This window comes from Anticarsia gemmatalis, chromosome 6 (genome assembly GCF_050436995.1).
Source record: "Anticarsia gemmatalis isolate Benzon Research Colony breed Stoneville strain chromosome 6, ilAntGemm2 primary, whole genome shotgun sequence".
Lineage (NCBI taxonomy): Eukaryota > Metazoa > Arthropoda > Insecta > Lepidoptera > Erebidae > Anticarsia > Anticarsia gemmatalis.
Window position 1 is genome coordinate 13051442 of NC_134750.1, and position 23593 is coordinate 13075034.

The window sequence follows — 23593 nt, forward strand, 5'->3', positions numbered from 1 at the left end:
CGATATTTCTTCATAACACGGCCCCTGTTTAATTTGTAAATCGCTTGACGACTGATTAAAAACTCTTCTCTGAAATATTTACGACGGACGGGACGAAAGAATTCTCGCCGTTGCCTCGCCACTTCAACGAGTAAATTAAAAAAAATATATTCAAAGAGAAATTTGAATACGATTCGATTTGTGAACGCGATTTAAATTAGGAATACTTTATTGTGTTGCCATTAATCTTGTTGATGAAAAAAGTTTGTTTACTTTCACTACAGGGTGATGTAAACGATTTAACGGACATTGAGTAATATACAGGACGCGTGAAATATTGTGCGTTGAAAGTTTTTTGTGTGTGAATGTAATTTCTAGCTTATTTTCCGATTATTTATTTGCAAAATGTACCACACGACATATAAATATAAACGTTATGTACGTATATATGTGTTGATAATAAGTGACAAGATAAAATGGATTATATTTCGATTCTTCCTCATCTGAGCGCAGGTGTATGATTATATTTTATCTTATTTGCTAAACAGGATGATGAACCATAGGTGTGTCATGTTTTATCTCAAAACATTTCCCTTTGACAAGACAAATCAAGTAGCAACTTCCGAGGTGTATAATAATATCGTCTAAAATTATGTGTTTCAAAAAGTTTTCATTATTTTTTTCAATTTGAACGATAGTTTAATCATCCCCTGAAAACAAAAATTAAGGCCTTAAGATAAATTATGTGAAATTAAAGAGAAATACTGAAATTAACAGAAAATACTGCTGGTTAAAAGTATATTTTTTTTCCAGACAAACGTTTTTTTGCGAAAATATTGCCATCCATCAAGCATATTAAACAAGACACTTTACAACTTCATATTTAAACAAGCTTACAACACACAGTAGTATAATATAGTGTACAAACAAAAGTATTATAATTATTGACAAAGATATCAAGAAACAGCGTAATCACGACATGATGTTACATCGTGTGATGTTTCTTATTAAGTTTTTATTATACATACTGAAGGTATTTTTTCTGAAATTTACTTGGAAAAGATTAAGTAGATAGGCTACTGTTATTACATGGAAGGAACAAGGAGTCGACTATACAAAAAAACTGTTTCAAGTCCAAGAACACTTGGACTTAAAACAGTTTTTTTTGTTACAAAGACAACTCCCGCACTAAGAATGCTCTTGCGTCGCGGGGACTTTTACAAACATACAAAGAACGGACACAAAGTACAACCGAACAATTATTTGTGGATCGCACAAATAATTGTCCAGTGTGGGAATCGAACCCACGACCTCCCGGTGTCAATGGTAGCGGCGTGGTGACTAAACCACTGCGCCACGGAGGCAGTCAATGAAATTAAATAGGTACCTACTAAGAAGGTATTCAGTCGTCAGTGGTTCGAAAAAGGGAATAATGTATGACTAATACTGTACTTATAAGTGACGCGAATTTCTGCAATCTGTTCTTTCGATTATCAAAAGTTTGACATTTAAAATGTACGTTAAATTTATTTTAGTGCACGCAACAGAACGCTTATCGTTTTACAAAAATTGACGATATTCGATAATAGTAGGAAATCGTGCTACAGATAACTAGCTTTTTGTTCTTTCTACTTTTCACGCTTTTATAAAAGTTAAAAAAATCAATATTTCCTATTTAAATTGTATGCATGAATAAAATCGAAACCTAGTTTCCAATAGTAGTGACTACTAGAATTTAGTAGATCATAATAATTTGCGTAGAATCACGTTGTTTTGGCACCACTCCAGCTTGACGGATCTTAATGATAAAGCAATACTTCATGATCTTCCACTAAGATAGGCAGGTCTTGCTTCCGCATTTTTATTTAGCATTTGCGCAGTTTTGTCTCAAGGTCGATCGTGGTTCTTGTAAAACTTGCTGTATTTTGACAATATTTTCGGTTTGGATTGAAATAGGTTTAAGAGAACTGTGTCATATTCGGAATTTTTTAAAATTATTACATTTTAATTTTTTTTTCTTCATTGATTTCACCTGCCTAATTTTTTGTCATCATCTACTTCCTTAATTTGGAAAAAAGCATTATTATCTTGAAATTATAACAAATAGTCAAGTTGTTACCATAACTGAAAATCGTCGTTTTCCAACTGCTGGGCTATGGCTTCCACCTCCTTTATTCCTTGCAGTCTATTGCTATCCTGGTCCAAAGTTTTCTAGTTTCATTTCGTTTATTTCACCATAGTATCTAATGGTTTTGTGCTGTAACGCCTCAAAATTACTGTTACTAAAAGATATGGTAGTGGCAAGTAACCAATAAAATGGGCAAATAGACAGGAAGACTAACGCCAACATATATTACAAACAAAGTTGTTATTAAAACATGTTGGCTACAATAAACTATGATGTGTATTTCATTAAAACATAAATTGTTGAAGACGCCGGCGACATGCCAACTGAATATAAAAATACTAGCTTTTGTCCGCGACTTCGTGACTTAGGACAGAATTTTCATACAAAATTTTGTGCCCTATTTTATCCGCTTGGGGGTGGAATTGATCAAAATCCTTCTTTGGGGGATGCCTACGTCATAGAAGTTCTATGCATGCAAAGATTCAGCCCAAGCGGTTTAAAATTGACAAAGTTTCATACAAACTTTCACCCACTATTTTAGCCCTTTAGGGTTAGGATTTATTAAAATCCTTTCTTAGCGGATATCTTCGTCATAATATCTACCTGTATGCCAAATTTCAGCGCGATCCGTCCAGTGGTTTGGGCTGTGTGTTGATAGATCACTATGTCAGTCAGTCACCTTTGAGTTATGTAAATTTAGACTAGCTAATCCGCGCAACTTCGCTTGCGTCACATAAGAGAGAATGGGTCATAATTTTCCCCGTTTTTGTAACATTTTTCACTCGTACTCTGCTCCTATTGGTCGTAGCGAGATGATATAGCCTATAGCCTTCGTCAATAAATAGGCTATCCAACAGCAAAATATTTTTTCAAATCGGACTAGTAGTTCTTGAGATAAGCGTGTTCAAACAAACACACAAACAAACTCTTCAGCTTTATAATATTAGTATAGATGACTAGCTTCGGTAACACTATCTGGCATCGGATTGCAGTTGACGACAGTGCCGGATAAGTACCAGATAAATGAGTTGGTGTCAGTTACGCGTGGTTTATGTTCTAGTTAATGATTATGTGTTGATTGATTGGTATGTAAATGAAGATGTTACAATGTAATACAGTGCGTGATAGTAGTTGCCACGGTGATATAAGTATTTTGTGTGTTGAATAGTTGTAGTACCTATAGTGTATCTATGCAAACAGGCCGAAATAGGTATGAGTCTCAGTTATTTTTATGTTGGTTATCCTTATTTATTCTATCGTTTATTGGTTCATAATTAATTATTCTTTGCCACTTTTTAGCAGAGTGTGTTTTTCCATTGTTTTGTATTACTGACAAGTATTTAGATACATGCTGACGTAACTGTTTCAGGCACCTACAAATAAGATCTAGGGTCCAATTCAACGTCAAATATTAAATCAAAATAGGATCAGTAGTTTCGTCTCAAAAGCCTAACAGACATACTAGCCATACCAACAGTGAACCCAAACCCTATACTTCTCTCAGTACTTAAATACTTTCAACAAAAACCTTCTAAATAAAGCTACACCCGTTATTACGCTGTCATCCATCAAACGGTCGATCAATAATAATAAACGTGAGCCTCGATCGGTTGACCACACAATACATGAGCTGATCTGACAAACGTTTCGCCCAACTAATGGTTATCGCGTATAATTTTGAGTCGGTAACTGCTAGGTGGAGAGGCCTAATCGCGGGGTAGGGGTGGGCTTTTCTGAGGTAGGTTTTATCGATATATTTAACTGAGTTTATTGTGGGACCGTGTTTTTTTTTAGTTAGAGTGATTGCGTGTTCTATTAAACAAAGGACTCTGGTTTCCTGGATGGGGTTAAATTTGAACTCAATTCTTAGTTTTATTTTCAGTTACGGCAAAAAATAGAACATCGTCACTAGTTTGTATAATAAGGGGTACAAAATCAATTTTTCCAAAGGCATTTTTTTATTGTCAAATACGTCTATACGATCACAGTTTTAGCCCCATAACAGATTCTTCAAATATTTTATGTCAAAACAAAAGTTTATAGTGTGGTGATGTTTATGTTGTTTCTGTACGACAAGATGACTTGTATGAATGTAAATAAAACAAAGAAGTTTATAAGGATCGTAGCAAGTGACGTTCTTTTGTCTTTGCCTACCCTGGTGGTAAGAATCTTGATTGTATGCATGTTAGGAGTTTCTTGTTTCAGATATCATTTTACTCAAAGATATATCTGCACTTTTATCATAATGCAACTATATTATTTCCAACCTGTCATTGATTTTACGATACTATTTACTAAGTTCATCGACCGACAAAGTGACTAGACTAGTGTAATGTACTACATCATTATATCTCAAAGATGTAATTACGTGACTCAGTTAAGCGTCAAATTGTTCTTGCTGTACATTGTTTATGAATATAATGGTGTTGGTTGAAAATGTGAGACTAACTGCAAAAGGGCATATCTCACAATAAAAAGACCTAACTCGTGCCCTTTTGGAATTGCATATTTAATTGTAAAAGACAGTTTAAAGGATGACTATCAAAACTAGTCTTAGATTTCATTCTCAGGGTACTGAAATGATTGTGAATTGTTTTTAAATTCATGCTTAGAGCATATAGGGAGAGAATGAGGATTTAACGAGATTGGGAATGTTTTTTAAATTTATGTTTAGAGTTAGTAAAAGGATAATATTAACACTATTGACAAAGGGAGTTCTTTAACGTCGATAATACTGTCAATTTGACCCATTGACAACAATTCGACATTTATCGTACCCTCTAAAGCACGAGTTTCAGAGTGCGTTAAAAATCGATCGATCGATTCGTACCTAGTATTCTGTTTACCTGCCACTAGGCTGTCATCCATTTAGGGAACGTTCATGCGAATAGTTGTTCAACTCATTGTTCTTTTACCTACTGGTGAGAATTACTGATAAAAAGGTTTCAATTTAAAATATTTTGCTGTATCGATATTGGTACAACACTACTGCACCTCTACAGTCCACTTAGGTTTACAGATTTATGTCTGCCTGAAGCCACAGTCGTCCGTCATTACAGTCTGTTCATGGCATCACGTCGCACGTAATACCCGAGAACGATTCGTAGGGATGCGCACGATCTCTTCTTGTTTGAGGGGAATGTTTGTTGAAATTTTTAAAGGCATTAAAAAATTGTTTAACTGCCTCTGTGGTGTGTCCGATAGCTGACCATGAGGTTTCGGGTTCGATTCCCCGGTCGCCTCCTATTACATGGTACTACCATTCTTATTGGCGAAACCTTCGGGTTAAGTAGGCGTGATTATATTGTATGTGTGTAATTAAAAATGTTGGAAGTTTCGACAGAATTCGTTTGTAGGTTGCTTTAAACTAGTGGCAACGGACTATATTGCATTTCCAGCTTCTGTCCGAGATACATATTTTTCGAGGAAGAGGTATCCTATATATTAAGCTCGCTTGTTTTTTGTACCACCCATCACCCATTGTATGTTCCCAAAAACAGTATGGATTTATCAAAATCCATTGAACCTCACAAACTATCACATTCATAATATTAGTAGAAAATTAGGAATTTTGAAATCCGAATTGTTGATACAATTGGCACTACCTAGCGACAAAGCCATATCAAACAGCTAATTTAACTTACTTACTTTTTCAAAGATTAATTACAAATAATATTAATATAATTCTAAACAAACTATAAGTGGAACTAATAAACCCTTTAGTTAAGTTAAGTAGGTACCATATTCGCATGAATATCAATCGACGGTGTACCACTAAACTACTTTTAACAACTACCTTCCGATAGAAACAGTGTCTTATTTTATAAACAAAATGACAATACAATGAACATTCCTTAGTTTAAGGTTAACTTGTCAAACCGTTAAAACCAAAAGAGCCTAAGCGACGTGTATTTCATTTTAAATTCTGTCTTTGATGAATTAGCATTGATTAAAGTTATTTTCGTATTATCAAATGGTAATCGCGTAGTAGCGTATTTAACTATCGTTAATTTAGTGAGTTCGTGGTTTTTGGAAACATTTACTTACTTTTATTTTGAATGGTTGTTTAATGAGTTCAATATTTTTTGTGATGTGGAAAAGGAAAAGAGAAAGGTTATTATAAATTGTTTCATTTGTGTTGTTACTGATTGGAGTGCTGTAATCATCGTGTTGTTATAGTGATGGATAAAGAGTCAGGTAATTTGATTCCGAAAATAAATCCTGTGATTATCTTAACATAATGTTACTCAAATTTAGTTAGTAAAACATTATTTAGACTAAGTTACTTTCAGATAATTTCGAGTGTAATCATTTTTGTTTTCTAGTTTCAAACTCGTAGATAAATACGTTCACCTAAAATAATGACACTCACCTATTAAGAACTATTTAATAGGTATATTTATTACATACTTACGTGTTAATGATATATTATTTGTAGCATTTGGTAACTGGTATGTCTGTGACTGCACGAAAAAAACTCCAAACACAAAGACGCAAAAGCAGAACCGCCAAAATGTCATCACAAAAACACTTTTGTTTTTCAAAAGTTTTCGACAGAATTACATAGAATTATATGAGGTTCGACGGTAAGTGGCGCGGGAGGCGTTTACTTGATTGAGTGAGTTGAAAGTGCCTCAAATTACAGAGCAAGCCAGACTGGACGTGTTATTACACGAACCACGGACATGTTTTACTTAACGAGGTAACTCGCCCCTCGTTTGAATATCTGAATACTTATTTTTTAAACTACAATCTTTTGTTACTTAATATCGGGTTTATATGTTATGGTTTACTGGGTTTTTGTTCTGTCACAGTTTTTCATAACGTTAATACCGTTTAATAAGTTATGGGAAGTGAAAACACACTTGCATTTCTCCTTAAGTTTGTTTAAATTCCATGTGTATTATAATCCATATGTGACGTCAAAGTTCATAAGCATAATCTTAGTTACTACTGGCAGGGGAAAAAATGCTGCGATATAAAACGGTATATCATTTTCATTTTTTGTCAATTTGATACTTATGGATATGAAGGAGCGTATTTTATTTACTGAAGTTTAAAACTTAGACACATATTATATCCAGGAGATCAGCAAGCTATTGACCCGATCAGACAAAAATAAAGTACTTAATCTTCTCTGTAAACAAAACAGTGTGTGGTGTATCCAAACAAACGACAATGACTGAGCCCAAAGTATTCCAGTTCAATGACTATTGAACTCAAGAGAAGCACTATGATTTAACAGCTTACTCCACGTTACATTGTCATATCCTTATCAACAAGTGTATAATCTATACTATCAGATAAACATATCTCTTTATTCTCTAACACAGTAAGACCAGTCTCGTGTGACTCTTCAATTGTGTACTCATGTTAATTCTACGGTACTACGACTATCTCTCACTTAATGCCTTCAACAATGTCAGCAGCATTATTTTTTACGACAGCCACTTCACAATCGTCAAGTCGTATTTACCAACGTGTGACAAAGATTTTATTGTTTCAGTGCCAAGGCTTGAAAGATGAATTACAAGAATCATAGCAGTAAGAATATTATTTTAGATAGAAGCAATGAAAAGGTGGAAAGTGATTTCGAAGATGACTATGTGGTGAAGTCTATGGGCGCTTCGGGGAGATGGCAGGCTATAGTGTGTGCTATTGTGGCTTCGAGCCGACTTATAGCGACATGGAACATGCTTGCTATATTATTCCTCACGCCTACAACAGACTTCAAGTGTGTAAAATTCAAGGACAATGTTACGGAGGAGGTTAAAAATTCGACATGTTACAAGAATTGTGAAGAGTATGAGTATTACCAGAATGTGTTTGAGTCGACGTTGATATCAGAGTTCGGTCTCATCTGTGACAGAGCGTGGTTGGCAAGTTTCACGCAAACGGTTTTGATGTTGGGGTTGATGGTTGGTGTTTCAATTTTTGGCTGGATTTCTGACAGGTGAGCATTTTTATGTCCTATTTTATCTAAGATTTTTGACTATGTCTGTTAACTAGCAAGTTTTTAGTAGCTTTGCCTATATCTTCAATGTCCGATGTTTGAAAAAAAATATTTTCATAACAAAGACAGATCATAATTCAAATTGTCATGCAAAAGTAACTGTAGGCTTATAAATTAATATTTGCATAAAAATACACGTCGAAATTGATAGAGGGAATCTAAAAAATATATATTATGTTACGAATTCTATCAATATTTCATTAAGATACATAAGCATCATTTTAAAAGATCAAGACACTCCAAATCAAAACACCTTTTCTTCCAGATTCGGCCGCAGAAACGCAATGATCCTATCCGCAACATCAGCCGTGATCTTCATGTTGGGAGCAGCCTTCGCACAAAGCTACTGGACCTTCACCATCCTGCGATTCTTCGTAGGAATCGCCAGTGGAGGGATTATGTCTATCACGGCAGTATTCACATTGGAAATAGTGGGACCACAGCATAGAGAAATGGCTGGTGGACTGGCTGTCCTACCTGATGGTATTGCAGAATGCACGCTCGCCGGATTCGCATATTTCGCTCCCACTTGGAATGTATACTTACTTGGATTCAGTGGAGCCTCTGTGGTTATTTTGTTAGTGTTATTGTTCATGCCTGAGACCCCAAGATGGCTGGTTACCAGTGGAAAGGCTGATAGAGCTGTGGAACTGATGACGAAGGCTGCGAAATTGTAAGTAGTTTGTGTAAGATCGATTTGACTGAAATAATATATTGTTGGTGTTTTATTCGATACACGTGTTTCTGCTTATGATTGAGTGATACATACTTGACCTTTATGAAGGACATTTGATAAGCTTTATATAGAGGGAACTTGTAGTAGATAGTTTCGGGAACTTATAGAAGTAATATTTAAGGACATTTTATTACTAATATTTTTATTAGTTTTCTTATGGGTATTATAGTATGTCTTTGAACAAAATTAAGACGCAATTTATTTACTATAAACCAGTAAAGATAATATTATTATGATAGTATCTGCCAAAATTCCACTCATAAGGCCTATCAATATTTACTCGCAGATGGTAAAAAAAGCCGTAAAGTTTTGTGCTGTTGTAAACAGAATGATTTCATTGATGATGATAAAGATTTAAGCCATATAATATACACCTGAGATATTAATGGTCTTTATTACATAAAACATAAAGATACCTTTATTCCAGGAATGATTTCAACAAAGTAAACATTTTTTCTGGGAAAAATTACAAGATTTATTTTCCAAAATATCTCAGTTATACGTTCAATAAAGTCTGTCTTAGTCAAATCTGTAGACGAAAAGCCTCATTCCCTGGCACAAAAAGCTTTTATTCTCCTATTTATAAACTTAAAAACTGCTTATTTTACCTAACGTTATTAATATAATTTTTCATTTACAGCAACAACAGAAGCGTAACAGGAATCCGCGACAACGTCACAAAGAGCCTCCAAGAACTCAATTTAAAAGAAAACGAAGCACAAAACCTGAATTATACGGACTTGTTCAAAACCAAGAAACTGACTATGATTACCGTGTCATCTTTCACGATATGGTTTGTGACAGGCGTGTGCTATTTCGGTTTAAATCAATACACTACGGTGCTTGGATCGAATATTTTCATCGTCGTTGCTATTATTGGGTGTATTCAGGTTAGTGGAAGGTTTAACTGTCTTTTTGTTTGCTTGATGTATTAATTCCGAAGTGTGAAAAGAAGAAACTAAATTGTTATAGATTAACTTACGTATGCGTTTCACTACGCGATATTTTTAGCTTAGTATCTATCACCCCAATCGTACACGCTTCACCTGAGTGATTTTAACCTGAAGGACAAAAACTATACAAAAGTGTAATTATTGTAGATCTATTAAATGTTCACGTGCCTCAAAAAATATTGTCATTTACTCAACTTTTATACTCAATTATTTTCACGAAAGTACAAGTCTACACTCAGTTACTGGTAAACTTAACTTACATATCTTTTTAATTTCTCTTCCAGATGCCCCTATCTCCACTGACGTCACTGATCACAAAATTCTTCGGTAGAAGAGCTTCAGCAATGGGCACCTACATCATTGCCGGCTGCAGCATGATCTGCCTCATCTTCATACCAACCAGTACTTGGATGTCCACACTCTTCGGTGGAATAGGAGTCTCATCAGCCTACTTAAACTTCTGCGTTTTATACATCTACGTGACAGAATTGTACCCAACACCAATGAGAAATATGGGCTTCTCAATAAGCGCTGCTGGATCTAAATTAGGAGCTACTTTAGCCCCCTTTGTCGCCAGTTTAAGGCCACAATGGGCAGCGTCAGTCATATTCGCAATATTACCAATGATTGCCGCAGCAGTTTGCCTCTTATTACCTGAGACCAAAGGTCAAAAGTTGCGTGACACCGTCGAAGAAGATTCTTCATAGCGTTAGAATAGTGTGTGCCTTTGTGCTGTTATGTTCCTAGTAGATTCAAACTTATTACCAATTTGGTTGTACTTTGAAGTCTGATTTCTTGTCACAAAACAGTAGGGGCTGAATGCATGCTGTTTTAGTATTAAGGATATACAATTTTTGTAGTGTCCCAATGAATAGAATTACAGCCTATTTTACCAATTTCGGTTAAGTATCCTTAGGTTACCTTTTGAAGTATATTTTGTAAGATCTTTTCATCAGTTTAAACTGTTGCACTATCCAGAACTTAACTCTTAGTGGTAAAAACAGGTTTTTAGTATTTTTGTTTTTATGAATCTCGACTTTTACTATGATGAATATCACTTGAGATTGACGTTTCAATATCGTAATATTAACGAGTATAAAACACCACTTTCATCGACAGCTCAAAGTACACGTTTAAGTGAAAATTGGGGAGTACAAAAATTAATCATCGGAAAGGAAAATTAAATAATAATGTGTTATCGATACTGAAATGTTAAGTACGTTGAAAATACAAGGTTCGTGATCATGATTACATAATTGGGCGACTCAAATTGGTCCAAATTACACCTTGTAGACTCCCGGCTTTGTGTGCGTCATCTTAAAAAGATATTCCCCGTAATTTCAGTCTTGAATCATCTTTATCTTAAGTATCGAGATTAAGAATTTATAAATGATAGCTTTTAAGTTTTTGTATTACGTTGAAAGTATGGATTTTAATGTTAGTTGCGATATTCAAGCTTTATAGTGGAAAAATTGTTTTTGAAAATGAATTATTATTGTGTTACAACGCTTGAATTCTCCACTGGATGTTTTAGGTTTGATTCCCACTTGATATTGTGATTAGCACATAACTTTTAAGGGTGTTTTATGTCGTTTGAGCAATAGTTAAGTCTTTGCTATGACATTCATACCGGAGTTGCCTTTTGAAACAAATAGAAATTAAGATGAGTATTGCGAAATTGAAATCTGCTTTAACTACAATAAGTGCCTTAAATAATGTTTGAAAAGCTTTGCCTTCAAGTGTGATACTGTGTTTTAAATCTACAATATTATTAACCAAAGTAAAATTATTGAATTAATTGTACAACAGTGACATGTTTTTGAAAAAGCCACAAGTGCCTACTTAAATAATGTACTTATGATGTTTGTGTAAAAATATATCAGTATTTCACCAGACGTTTACATTTTATTTGAAAACTTAATAATGCTTTATTAAACACTAATTTAAAAAAACAGTGCTAACTCGTTGGTCTCATAACAAATGAAAATAAAGAATGGACGATGTTATGCAAAAAAAATATGATGGTGTAAAACTTTCCCAAAGGGTTAGCAGCTGTCAGGAGTCGAAGACAAGTGATAGCAAAGGAATGTTGAGATGACTGCCTTCTCCGATCTGAATAAGGCATAAATGTTAAAATTATTTATAGTAGTTCAGAGATCAAGATTATTTTTAATCACAAGCGAAGTCACAAACTACAACGATGTTTTTTTAAAGTCAAAAGTTTACTCTCCGTATTAAAAAAACACCATAAACATATCATCAAATTCGTCTCTCTCCAAGGTTTATCAATTTCACCGTGCATAGGTCAGAACCATAACTCTTTGGCCGATAAAGTAATTTATTATGATGGAAACTTGATAAGCGTTTACGTGTGACTTATCTCCAAGTAAAAGATATATAAAAGGTTTATTATCCTTTGGAACTCGTAAAAGTCAGTGGGGGTGATATTTTACGAGTACATTAAAGATAGTCTGACAATGACTTGATGAAATGTCAAGCTGTTGCACGACATGGTTTATGGGTTGGTCGAAATATGTTGACGTATAGTCTACTGGTGGTAGATTTTTCTACTAAATTGGGCGTTTTAGGTTCGTTTCCATGTAATACATGTTTGTGTATGCTGGCCAAAATGTCAAGAAACCATGAAAAATAATGTATTAAAGAGTTAGTTACCTAAAAGTGAAGAAATACAAGTTGACAACACAAATATTTTGTGTGATCAACATAATATGTTATGTTACAACATTAAGGAACTTGTTTTGTGTCCGTTAGTGTAATATTCTTGTAAGAAAAAACCTAAAATCTAAGGTCTAACAGTATGAAAAATAGTACGCAAACTCTCTTGGGACTTAAGAAACTCAAGTAAGTATATAAAGTCTCTGTAAACCACTTAAAATATAACCCAATGAATCGCCAAATGTGCAATCGCTAAGTGCAGAACTCAGAGAAAAAAGAATGCAAAACAATTTCGTGAGCTACGCGGGTCAGCCAGTGAAATAACATTGCTCAGCATTCAGACATTTGAAGTACAATACCTGAACCTTAACATCTCTCACCTCAAACCAAGTCACACGCTAAAACATCTAACAATACACCGACAGAACTGCAACATCTCATCAATTGAGTCCAACATCCTTCATTTTTTCACAATCAGTGCCAGTGTTGAGTCCAATCATTTCATTGGTGCAATTCGTCGGCGCTTTGATATCTTTATTGTAAGTGTTGAGGCGTAGTGGAGGGTGCGGCCCGTTTGATACCACTGTAAATTGGATCGAATTGTTTTTTATTTCTGATTTGTTGTTTGTGAATTGAGTGAGTGATTGCGGGATTGTTAGTGTTTGAGTTGTGGGTCAGTGTGTTTGTTGATGAGATTGCTTTAGTGGTTATAAAAACGACTCAATAAAAGGCTAGCTTTATGAGGGCTTATAAAGTACTTTTAAGGCAAATTATATTACGAAAACTTATGTGGAAACCTAAAATTACATCAAGACAAGAGAACCTCACACATTATTGAATCGTTAGGGCCATTTTTTCTGTTGATTGGTAAGTGCTCGAGCGAGTAACTAACGAAGTAGTTATAGCCTGCAATTGGCCTTTATACTTTTGTGAACTTATCATGTTCACCAATAACTGTTGTGACAATAAATCGAAAAGTTGGTACAAATTTTTTCGTGCCTTCCAAAGACTTTCGGGAAACGCTGATATAAGATAGCATTATACCATATCCGCGAATATCCAGTTTCTTCCAAACACAGTTGCTTATCCCAGGAAAGGTTCAACAACAAAAGATCATAAAATAAATCATCGTTGCATACAGTGCAGTTACATCCAGAGCTATGATTTGCAAACGATAGGACTTACTATGTTGCTTACTGGATATTACCTTACTTTCAGTATATTGCTGCGGTTGTATTGCGCTGGATGGTGTTCATTGACTGCTAGACATGGATTAATTCGAGACACCTTTACAACTAAAGAAGTGAAATAGAAATGTACTTATAGTAATGACGAGAATTAAGCTTTCTGAATATTATCTCAAAATAGTGGACTATGGTGCATTTAGCACGAACTAAATGACGAGGTACAATTTCGTCGAACAATTTGTTTTGTTAATGACTTCTAAATTGAGAGTTTCAAGTAACGCTGGAGTACCAGAGTCGATTGGACATCTTCTTTTATTATGAACGTCATAGGGATCATCGTAATCATAATGCATTAACATACATATCTTTTATTTGATGCACATGGAAAGGCCTACCATATTATCTTTAGAATGTAGTAATGATAAGGAACTTCATGTCAAAAATCCCGGCTTTATACAATCATCACGCGAGAAATTACGATGACACATTTTTCACACATCAATTTTAAGCCTATATGAATGATTTCAGACTAGACGTATTTATCAGATAAGATGAATTGTTTGACATCAGTTGTCATATCAACATTGCAACAGTATCAAGTCAATGGATATGTATTGATGTATTTATCTTAGTGATCATTTTATCTTGATGTTTACTGATTTTTTTATCATTGATAACAATGATGGCTTCCGTTGGTCGTTATTTCGTGAGTCAGTATAATTTTTTCAGAAATTATATCTTTTTCCGCAACTGTTTGCTGGACAACAAATTTTTCCTTATTCAAATGTTTTTTGGAGAGTAATCGTTGATCATAACTATTGATTTGATTCCGTTTGAAAAACTAACTACTACTACAAAGCTTCGAATTTTTATTTATATGATACTCACGACAATTGCGATTGCGGTAAATTTATTTTAAATCGTAAAAATCTACTGATCTGACTCTTCTTTACCAAATAGCCTGACTATACTATACATGACTATAGACCGATGATTAATCAACAGTACATATTAATTATTTATAATTTAAAAACCATTAACCAATTAAACTATTACAATATATTTCTCAAGAAACATAACCAGCAATGTACACCATCCATTGAAACAATCTCACGACGTTCCACACATCTATTACAATGATTGATGGGATCAGGCCGCCGGTAGTCACCATCGTTTTATCTTGCATCTCGCTCTGGATACTATCCGCCCCATTGTTTCATAGTGATTTATGTTCTAGCTATATGCTATTGTGTTTTGTACGTAATTTTTGATTTGCACTTAGTGCTTTCGTTAAGTGTGGTCTTGGAAAGTTTGAGTGTGGGTTGAATTGGTGATTGTAGAAAATAGATTGCATAAGAATTGTACATTTTGATTATTGGGAATACTGGGTCATTTATGTAACACATTAGAATAGGTTCAAAAGTTCAAAAATTCTTGAAATATGCAATAACCGAAGGAAAGTTCGCGATTTACTAAATACTGTCTCAGTGAAAAACTTTCCTACAACAAAATATTACAGCATTAAGTTTAGAAATATATATTTTTCTTGATAGAAAAATAAGGCATAGGTACATAAAGATAGAAAAACATACAATACATAAAGCGGTACTCCATGTCCAATCAAAGTAATCAATCCAAAATATCTAAAGTAGCAGACGTACACGATTACGTAACCTACATATATCTAATACATACAATAGCTAACTCAAACACGTCCTCACAAAATCACAAATGCGATCATTCATCTCCAAAGCACACAAACTAATTAACAATCAGTACTAAACTAGCCGTATCGTTATAATTGTGGTCGTCGGAACTCCTGCATGCTTCGCATACGAAAGCCGACCACCAGCCTCGAGTTCCCTCACTGGAATGCTAAGCACATGAATTTTTGCGTCACCTACAGCGGTGGAAGATCGTGATTGCAATTTATTTGTGCCTGCAATAGGGTTAGTTACGGTGCATTTAAGTTGGACGTTGAATTTTTATCGGTGATTAATATTTGAGGGTACTTATTGCTTGTTTTGTATGTGTAGTCTGTTAATGTGAGGTTGTGTGGTCTGGGTTTTGTTTTTAGTTTGCAATGTTAGGTTTTCGCTTCTGTTTCTTAAGGCTTTTTTAAATAGAAAGTTTTAATACATCGTAATTGATAGCATATTTCTGCTACCTCTTTAGATATTCATATTGATTTCCTATAATATAAGCTGTATCAATAATTATTACAATGTAATGATAAGAGAAACTTAGAAATTTTTACATGCTTGTTTTTTGCATGACTTATACATATAAACTAGCATTCTTTAGTTTTGGGAGAAAACTGTCTTACAGGACAGTCATGACTTGATAAAATAAAGTTGAAGTTGGAAAAACGAAGACTTAACTGTCGATTCTGACTGTGGTCTGGCGTCCCTATTTAAGTTTGACACTATCAAAAAGAGAGTACAGATTGGCTATTTGTACCGATTTCTGACAAAATATACTACGTAAATGGTGGAAACTTTTCCACAATACGTCAACCATAACCCATCGATCTACATGGAGCACGGGTGAATGAAGACCACACACTGAACGGAAGAGATAGCGATCTGCGCGCACGACCCAAGGGACTTTATTGTTGCGCAACGTGTTTGTACTCACCGATTATATACGATTATGTGGAAAAATACAGGATTCGTGACGTACAATACACATTAATATAGTTATAAGGTGAAGTGCGTAGTATGAGTACTCGTAACTGGCGGTTCTGTATGACAAGACGTATGGATGTGAGTGACGCTAGGGAAGTTTGTAAGGATCGTACTATATGATCGACTAAACGGCGTCTTTTGGTCTTTGCCTACCGCCATTAGAATAAGGCGTAATAACTAAAAGCAACCACATCTTCATCATCACAAAGAAAGTGAGATGAAAAAAAGACTGCAGTTTGTTTTACGAGAATAACACTCACGGCTTTCAAACGACCTTCCAGCATTGATTTTATTCATACAAGGAATACTATAATTGGTAAACTAACAATTATAAAACTTATGTCCTCCAGGCTTTTGTTGAACTTTGTGGTCTTTCTAACCGATATACATATAACGAGGTGTTAAAGTCACTTCTTACAAGGTCTTGCCAAGTGACTTGCCAAGGCTAAAGTAAGCATAGCAGTTTCAATGCTAGGTCACATTTTACAAAGGCCATAATCACACTTAAACCCCATTAATATTCATACACAAAACAGTAAAGCAAAATCTTAACCGTCACAATCGCAGTAAAAATTCACGGAACGTTCACAAACATTACCCCGGTCGATTATTGGGCCTCCAATACCCGGCTCGAATGGAAACTGGCTGATTATCAAACAAAATGTTGTAATGTAACGTTAGACTGGATAGTTCGCAATCGTGATTGTTATCTAAGATTATAAGGTCGAAAGTCTAGTTTATTGGTATATTGGAAATAGGGCTTTCTTTGTTTTTTTATGTATTTGGAATTACATGGTTAGCGTATTAGCACGTTCAATGAGTTGATACATATTAGTCTCACTTGTAGTGCAGTATAATCATGTCTGATAAATAAATAAATAATAAAATAAATTTCTAGAACGACAAGGATGTGGTTATTGTCCATGTTAAAATAAATACGTCATGCGCGTGATTTCGTGAAACTTTCAGATACGCATTGAAGATTTGTTGGCAAAGAATTCTTAAACAGGATAATATGTTCCTAGAATTAAAATAAAGACTTAGTTTTATTTCGTGTTTAATCCTAAACTATCTATGTTGCGATATTCTAATAGGTGGTTATTCAAAAAAAACTGTAGGTAACTCTCTCTCTCTTCCATGCTATGAGTCCCATATGGTAGTGGGGTCAAAAAACTGTAAGTAACTGTATTCTGAAAAGTTGCTATGAAAATTCTATAAGGCGCTGTGATATAGTAATACCACCATGCCGATCTAATGAAAGATTTATTATGTGTAACGACTATTATAATTAGTGACAACAAACCTTGATGAATAAAATATTTAATTGACCTAATAAAAAACGACATAATTTTCCGCAATCGATAAAAATCAGTATTTATACCGTATCGGTTTATAATTATTACCTTTCATGCGTTCATTACTGTCCGCTATAAAATACTGAAACAGTAATTAACAACATTCGACAAAAAATAATTAGAAAATCAATATCCATTTGAGGATGAAATGAGACATTAATAACTGTTCTATGACAACTTACATGCTAAGTAAATTAGATTATAATCGTATAACACACGATATTGTGGTACGACTGATTGATTTCAACGCTACACGAAACTTGAGGTTTTTCTTTAGATCTGAATATTTTTTATTCTTTATATTCATCGATAGCCGAGTGCTATAAGTTGGCGGTAAGTTTTAAGTCAATGTTAAGTTGTTCAAACCTGAGACAACACACCAATGGCTTTTCAGAGTGATGTGTGTATTAAAAACAATTATCACTTGTTCCAACGGTGAAGGAAAACATTGTGATTACCTTTCCTAAAAACCTTCTAAAATTTGTTTAATACATTTTTTGAGAGTATGAAAAGTCCTCAACCCACACTCGGGTCAGCATGGTCGACTTAAGGCCTAACCCCTTCCTCGTTCAGGAAGTCACCTTTGGTCAGCAGTGGGACAATAATAGGTAAAAAGAATCCCTGTGCAAGCGAAGTCACAGCAAATTCTAGTAACTCATAAAGATCTCAAATAACCGTGACGGGTATTAATAACATCTAAACAACCGCGTTGCTATCAACTATAAAGTTGGTTTATAGCACGTTAATTACCAATGACGAAGTGCTCAATAAAATACAGACGCTATAAAATTTAACTCGTTGTTCTGTGACCATTGGCTGAGGTGTTGAGCAATAGGTTTGTTTGAAAATGTAGAAGGATTTTGACTGCCTCCCTGGCGCAGTGGTTTAGGTCACCACGCCATCACCACTGCGTCGGGAGGTCCCACACGGAACAATTATTTGTGCGATCCACAAATAATTGTTTCTGGTCTGGTTGTGCTTTGTGTCCGTTGTTTGTATGTTTGTAAAAGTCCCCGCGACACAAAAGCAATTCTTAGTGCGGGAGTTGTAATAAAAAAAAAAAAATTAGACGTTAATACAACGTTTAAAAATGACGGGTTTGTGGAGGCAACTGATCGTACCTAATCGTCATAATTTAAGCTTTTGTGGTACTTACAATCGTCGCAATTGTTTTCTCAAAAGATAAGGTTAAAGTTAGTAAAATGGCGTGGCATGGTGCCGACCCGAATATGTATTTATATGTGATAGATTGCATAGTATTAGCATCTTAATTGGTATTTCATAGGTTTACGTGACCATGTTTTAGTTTCAGAATTATGAATAGCACATACATTTTTTAAATAAAATTTATCATATCCAAAAAGAAACTAACATTATAACTGGCTAAACCAAATCTAAATATATAAAGGTATACCTAATTAAATTATATTTCTATTTACTATTATATCTTAACTCCAACATGCAAAACTAGATGTCGCTATCAATCTGAGTTCACGTAATTTTACGCGAGGCAATTAACGAGTGTCGCCGGCGATAAAGATATGTATGTAATGTTCCCGATCTCTGTTTGAACACTTTATTACTTCGAGATAACTTTTAGTACATTTAAACGTTTCGCTCTACGTTTTATGGTCGCATATGAAAAGGTTATGAAAGTAGATCGTCATAATAATGTAGAGTGATTGAAGGCTCGTAAAAACAAAAGAAACGAGCTGGTAAAATAAAATAAACCAAACTTTAGTACATAAAATATAGAAAAGTAAGGACCTAAAATCTCTCTAGTGATATGTTAGGTGCTTGCCATTTTTGGTCTTAAGACCCCTTCTTCCCCAAACCCAAAAGCATGTTACCGGTTGGGGTTTTTACCGTAAACACTAGAAACCCAGGTAAAAACAGAAACCTTAAGAGAGTCTGATAATATTTTTCACGTTGATAGTTGCGGAATCAATCTACTTATTTCAAAAGCCCTTAAATAGACAAAATGGAGACGAAAGCTTAGAGGCGAGTTGAGGCGCGCAGCTAAGACAATAGCAATAAATAAATTCAATGATTACCCATTAGTCCACGATAAGCTTTCATTTCAACTGAAACACTAAGTTGTTACAAAGTTGGTCCCACACGTTGCACGTGTGTATAAACATTCGTAAATTATATATTTAAATGACAATAAAATAAATTATCTGTGTTGTTACTGACGTGTTTATGCGCGAGATAAAACTGTGATGCGCGTGCGACGATCAACGGCTTTTTATTGTTAGCATTCTGTTTTAACACACGGATTGGTTTTATATACTCGTTATTTGTACAAACTTTAGTATTCATCAAAGCTTTCAGCCTGTCCTTCTTTTTGCGTCGGGGGTTAAAAATGAGAGTTTGTATCAACCACATTGTAAAATTTTTGGGGATTGAAAAGAGAGGCCGTGAGTTTCTTTTCTAGCTCTTCTCATAAGGCTCTACCCCCTTTCCGAGCTAGTGGTAGATTCAGTAATTGTAACGACTATCATATCAAGTGTCTGCATTTGACCTAAATTAATAAATGATTTGATTTTGAGAGTGATCGACTTTTGTCATTTCCTCCATAGTACCGAGACAACTAAATCAATAGCAAACAGTGGCCACCAACTGATCGACCAATATCTACTACCTACTAATCGTGTACTATCCTAATTGTGCCTAAATATTACCGCTTCGTGGCACATGAGAATTATTACATACATACATATCAACCCCGTTACACCCGAGGGTATAGGCAGAGGTGTATAAAATACACCGGCGTTTCGCCAATTACTATGTTAGTCGATTGAGGGCAGGCCTAGTACATAGGATGGGATGTGATTAATATTAACTCACGAGTTTTAATATGCCTTCGGAATTTACTTTGATCCAATGTCCAAGATTTACAGATTCTAGCTAATCTTTTTCGCCTTGTCTGATCATCAGCAGGTACAAGATACCCGTATAGCCAGATTATTTTATGTAAATTTTCGTAAAGTAAATCGCCCCGTCCACCCGACGCAGTGTAACCCAACGCCGAACAACACGAGTAGTCAATAAAACTGCAGTTAAAATCAACACGGAACATTTTACATGGCACATAAACGAACGACAACCGCCCAGTTTATCTCCACACGTTCGGTTTGTTTGTTATTTGGGTGTTAAGGTGGGTATATCAGCTTCTCAATGTTAGAATGTTCTTGACAATGTTCGGATCAGAGTGGTGGACTAAATATTTTAAAGAACCAACGGTTATGGTACCCGGACCAGAACCACTCATAGATAGATTTGCGGTGACGGTTTGCGAGCTATTATGTTAAACTAAAGTCGAAGAAACAAATTTGAAAGAGACTTTGACTTCCCAAGAGCCTTTCAGATATAATGCAGCTTACAGTTCTATTAAATATACCTATAACACGCCAAATAGAAAATATATATGTGTGTCTGTGTAGTCTATATTAAAGACAAAAATTAATAACATCAGTTTAGGACAGGAGTTTGTAGATGAAGACAAAACAACTCTGGCGTCCCTTCGTTCCATCACCTGCAGCACGATTCTCATCAACTAAAACCATCGAGTACCGATAGTTTGACATTTAACATGTACTGCCAAAATTGTTTCTACGACGGCCGCTAGAGGCTCTGAACCGATTGTCATACAAGATATTTCGATAGCTACCCGGTTGTTGGTAGTTGATATTGGTAGAGAATCAAGATGCTGTATTTTTCGTCTAAATATCTTGCATACTTGCGCCGAACGAACTGTTACAAACAAATGTTCAAATATGTACGTATCTTTAGTGTCCATTTGCATGTTTTGTGATCAGTGTGGTGGAATGTGGTAGCCGTTTTAAGATGGTGTGGACAGATTTGTTTATCATAATATTTTACGGATTCTTATTGGATTTGTATTAATGAATTGGATATTATCATTTCGAAAGTTAAAGCTTTTAAGCCGATTGTATCTGCATTAAATTTGTATACGTTTTAAATTCGGTAGTCTCTTGGATAGTTCTTGATTACTTATCTTAAGATCCAAGGTTTGCATTAGTTAAAGCTTTATTCGATTTGGGAGTGAAGAAATCTTTGATAAAATATTTGATTTTAATTATCTTTTTTATTATGGTAGCTGGTGTAGCTAGATGATTAAATGGCACGTTCGATGGCTCATGCAATGGGAGGGATTCGAATTCGCTACGAGTCTTTCTTAATATTGTAAACTAGCTGACCCGCGCAACTTCGCTTGCGTCACCTAAGGGAATGAGTCAAAATTTCCCCCGTTTTTGTAACATTTTTCGTTGCTACTCCGCTCCTTATGACCGTAGCGTGATGTTATATAGCCTATAGCTTTTCTCGATAAATAGGCTATCTAACACTGAAATAATTTTTCAAATCCGACCAGTAGTTCCCGAGATTAGCGCGATCAAACAAACAAACAAACAAACTCTTCAGCTTTATAATATTAGTATAGATGAATTTTTGATGCAAGCCGGTTTGATCATCTGAAAGCGTTAATCAGACTATCAACAATGTTTAACTTACAAATAAGACACAGAAATAGGCTAGAGAATGTTGCTTAGGTACAATCTTAGGTAAGGAAAAATCTAACCAAAATTTTCTTCCAACCACAATCTGCCCCGTGTCATTGACCTCAAACTTCCTCCACACATCAAATTCCCATCACATCATCAATTAACAAACAGGGGAAGCAATTATTCCTGTTTCTACAAATGTTTTAACATTCAAACGCTTGTATTCCTATGGGAAAACTCCGTTGATATAAAGTGTAGTCCACACTGTCGTTGAGACTCGACGCGTATAATTTTCACATTCAATCAAACGTGAAGCCCAGTTCTTGTTACGAGGTTTATTCATAGTGGAGTCTCTGTTTGAATTGTTTTATTGAAGAAAGCCTGTGTTTGATTTGAGTGGAGATTGGGAAAATAGTGAGTGGTCTTTGTGTATGAGATTGGGAATATTGTGTGTGCTTTTGATATTGTACGTGGACTGTCTATTTCCAATTTTAGGCAGTTTCGTTTGCAGTATTTTTAAAGATATCTTCTCTATTTTCATTTTTAGATAGCGTTTAGTTTTCAATATTTTTCTAAAAATTTTCATTTTTCTTTTGAGTGCTTATTATCCTGTTATAGTATAAAACTTTAATTAGCTGCGCTGTCCAAAAGATTTTTTTTATTGTGTCTTGATGATTTTTTTATCCATAAACATAATTTCTTAAATGTAAAGCATGTATTATGTTTGGTACTTGACTGAAACAATACAGTGTAAAAAGATGTTTCACCTTTTTAGTTGTTCCTTATGTTCTTAATGACTATCATAAGTGTCAGTATATGACGTAAATGAATAAATGATTAAAATTTGATTTTAAAATGACAACACAAATTAAAATAAATTTAATACTCTACATTGAAAAATACTAAAAACATAAGAAGTCCACAGTAACTGTCACGTTTAAATTAAACAAACGCCACGAAGTATAGCGCCATAGTTGTTTTAATTTGGTACATTTCACTCAGTGACCCTCGTCTGTCAGCGCTAGAGGTGGTTCATGCCAGTTGATGCCAGTTGATGCCACGAGATGTCAGCTGATGGAGACGTGCCGTTGTGAACTATGATGATAGATGATTTAGGATAATTCTTTGTTTTTTTGTTTATTTAATTAATGTATTTGTTGTGTTTTTTTACAAAATAATTATTGAGACTTTTTTCATGGATCGCGAAAGCTTTGAAGCGTTTTAAAAGCTGCCTTTTTTAGGTGAGTTATGCATATAGAGCAAGTGATCTAAGTAATTTAAAGGTCTAATTTACATCTTATTAAAATTTAAAGTATAACATTTCCAACAAAATAAATAGTAAAGAATTTAAAA

At 34.7% G+C, this 23593-nt stretch overlaps 1 protein-coding gene across 10 annotated transcripts in view; it reads left to right on the forward strand.

Moving 5' to 3' along the window:
- Positions 1-11704, forward strand: part of LOC142973796 (solute carrier family 22 member 13-like) — a 28138-nt gene extending 16434 nt beyond the window's left edge. For 6 of the 10 annotated variants that reach the window (XM_076115812.1, XM_076115811.1, XM_076115814.1 and 3 more), the window contains exons 2-5: positions 7614-8060; positions 8386-8793; positions 9497-9746; positions 10094-11704. In XM_076115812.1, the coding sequence (XP_075971927.1) occupies positions 7630-8060; positions 8386-8793; positions 9497-9746; positions 10094-10516 (1512 nt within the window). In that variant the 5' untranslated portion in view covers positions 7614-7629 and the 3' untranslated portion in view covers positions 10517-11704. The other 4 variants (XM_076115807.1, XM_076115809.1, XM_076115805.1 and 1 more) reach the window with 4 other exon arrangements.
- The last annotated feature ends 11889 nt before the right edge of the window (positions 11705-23593 follow it).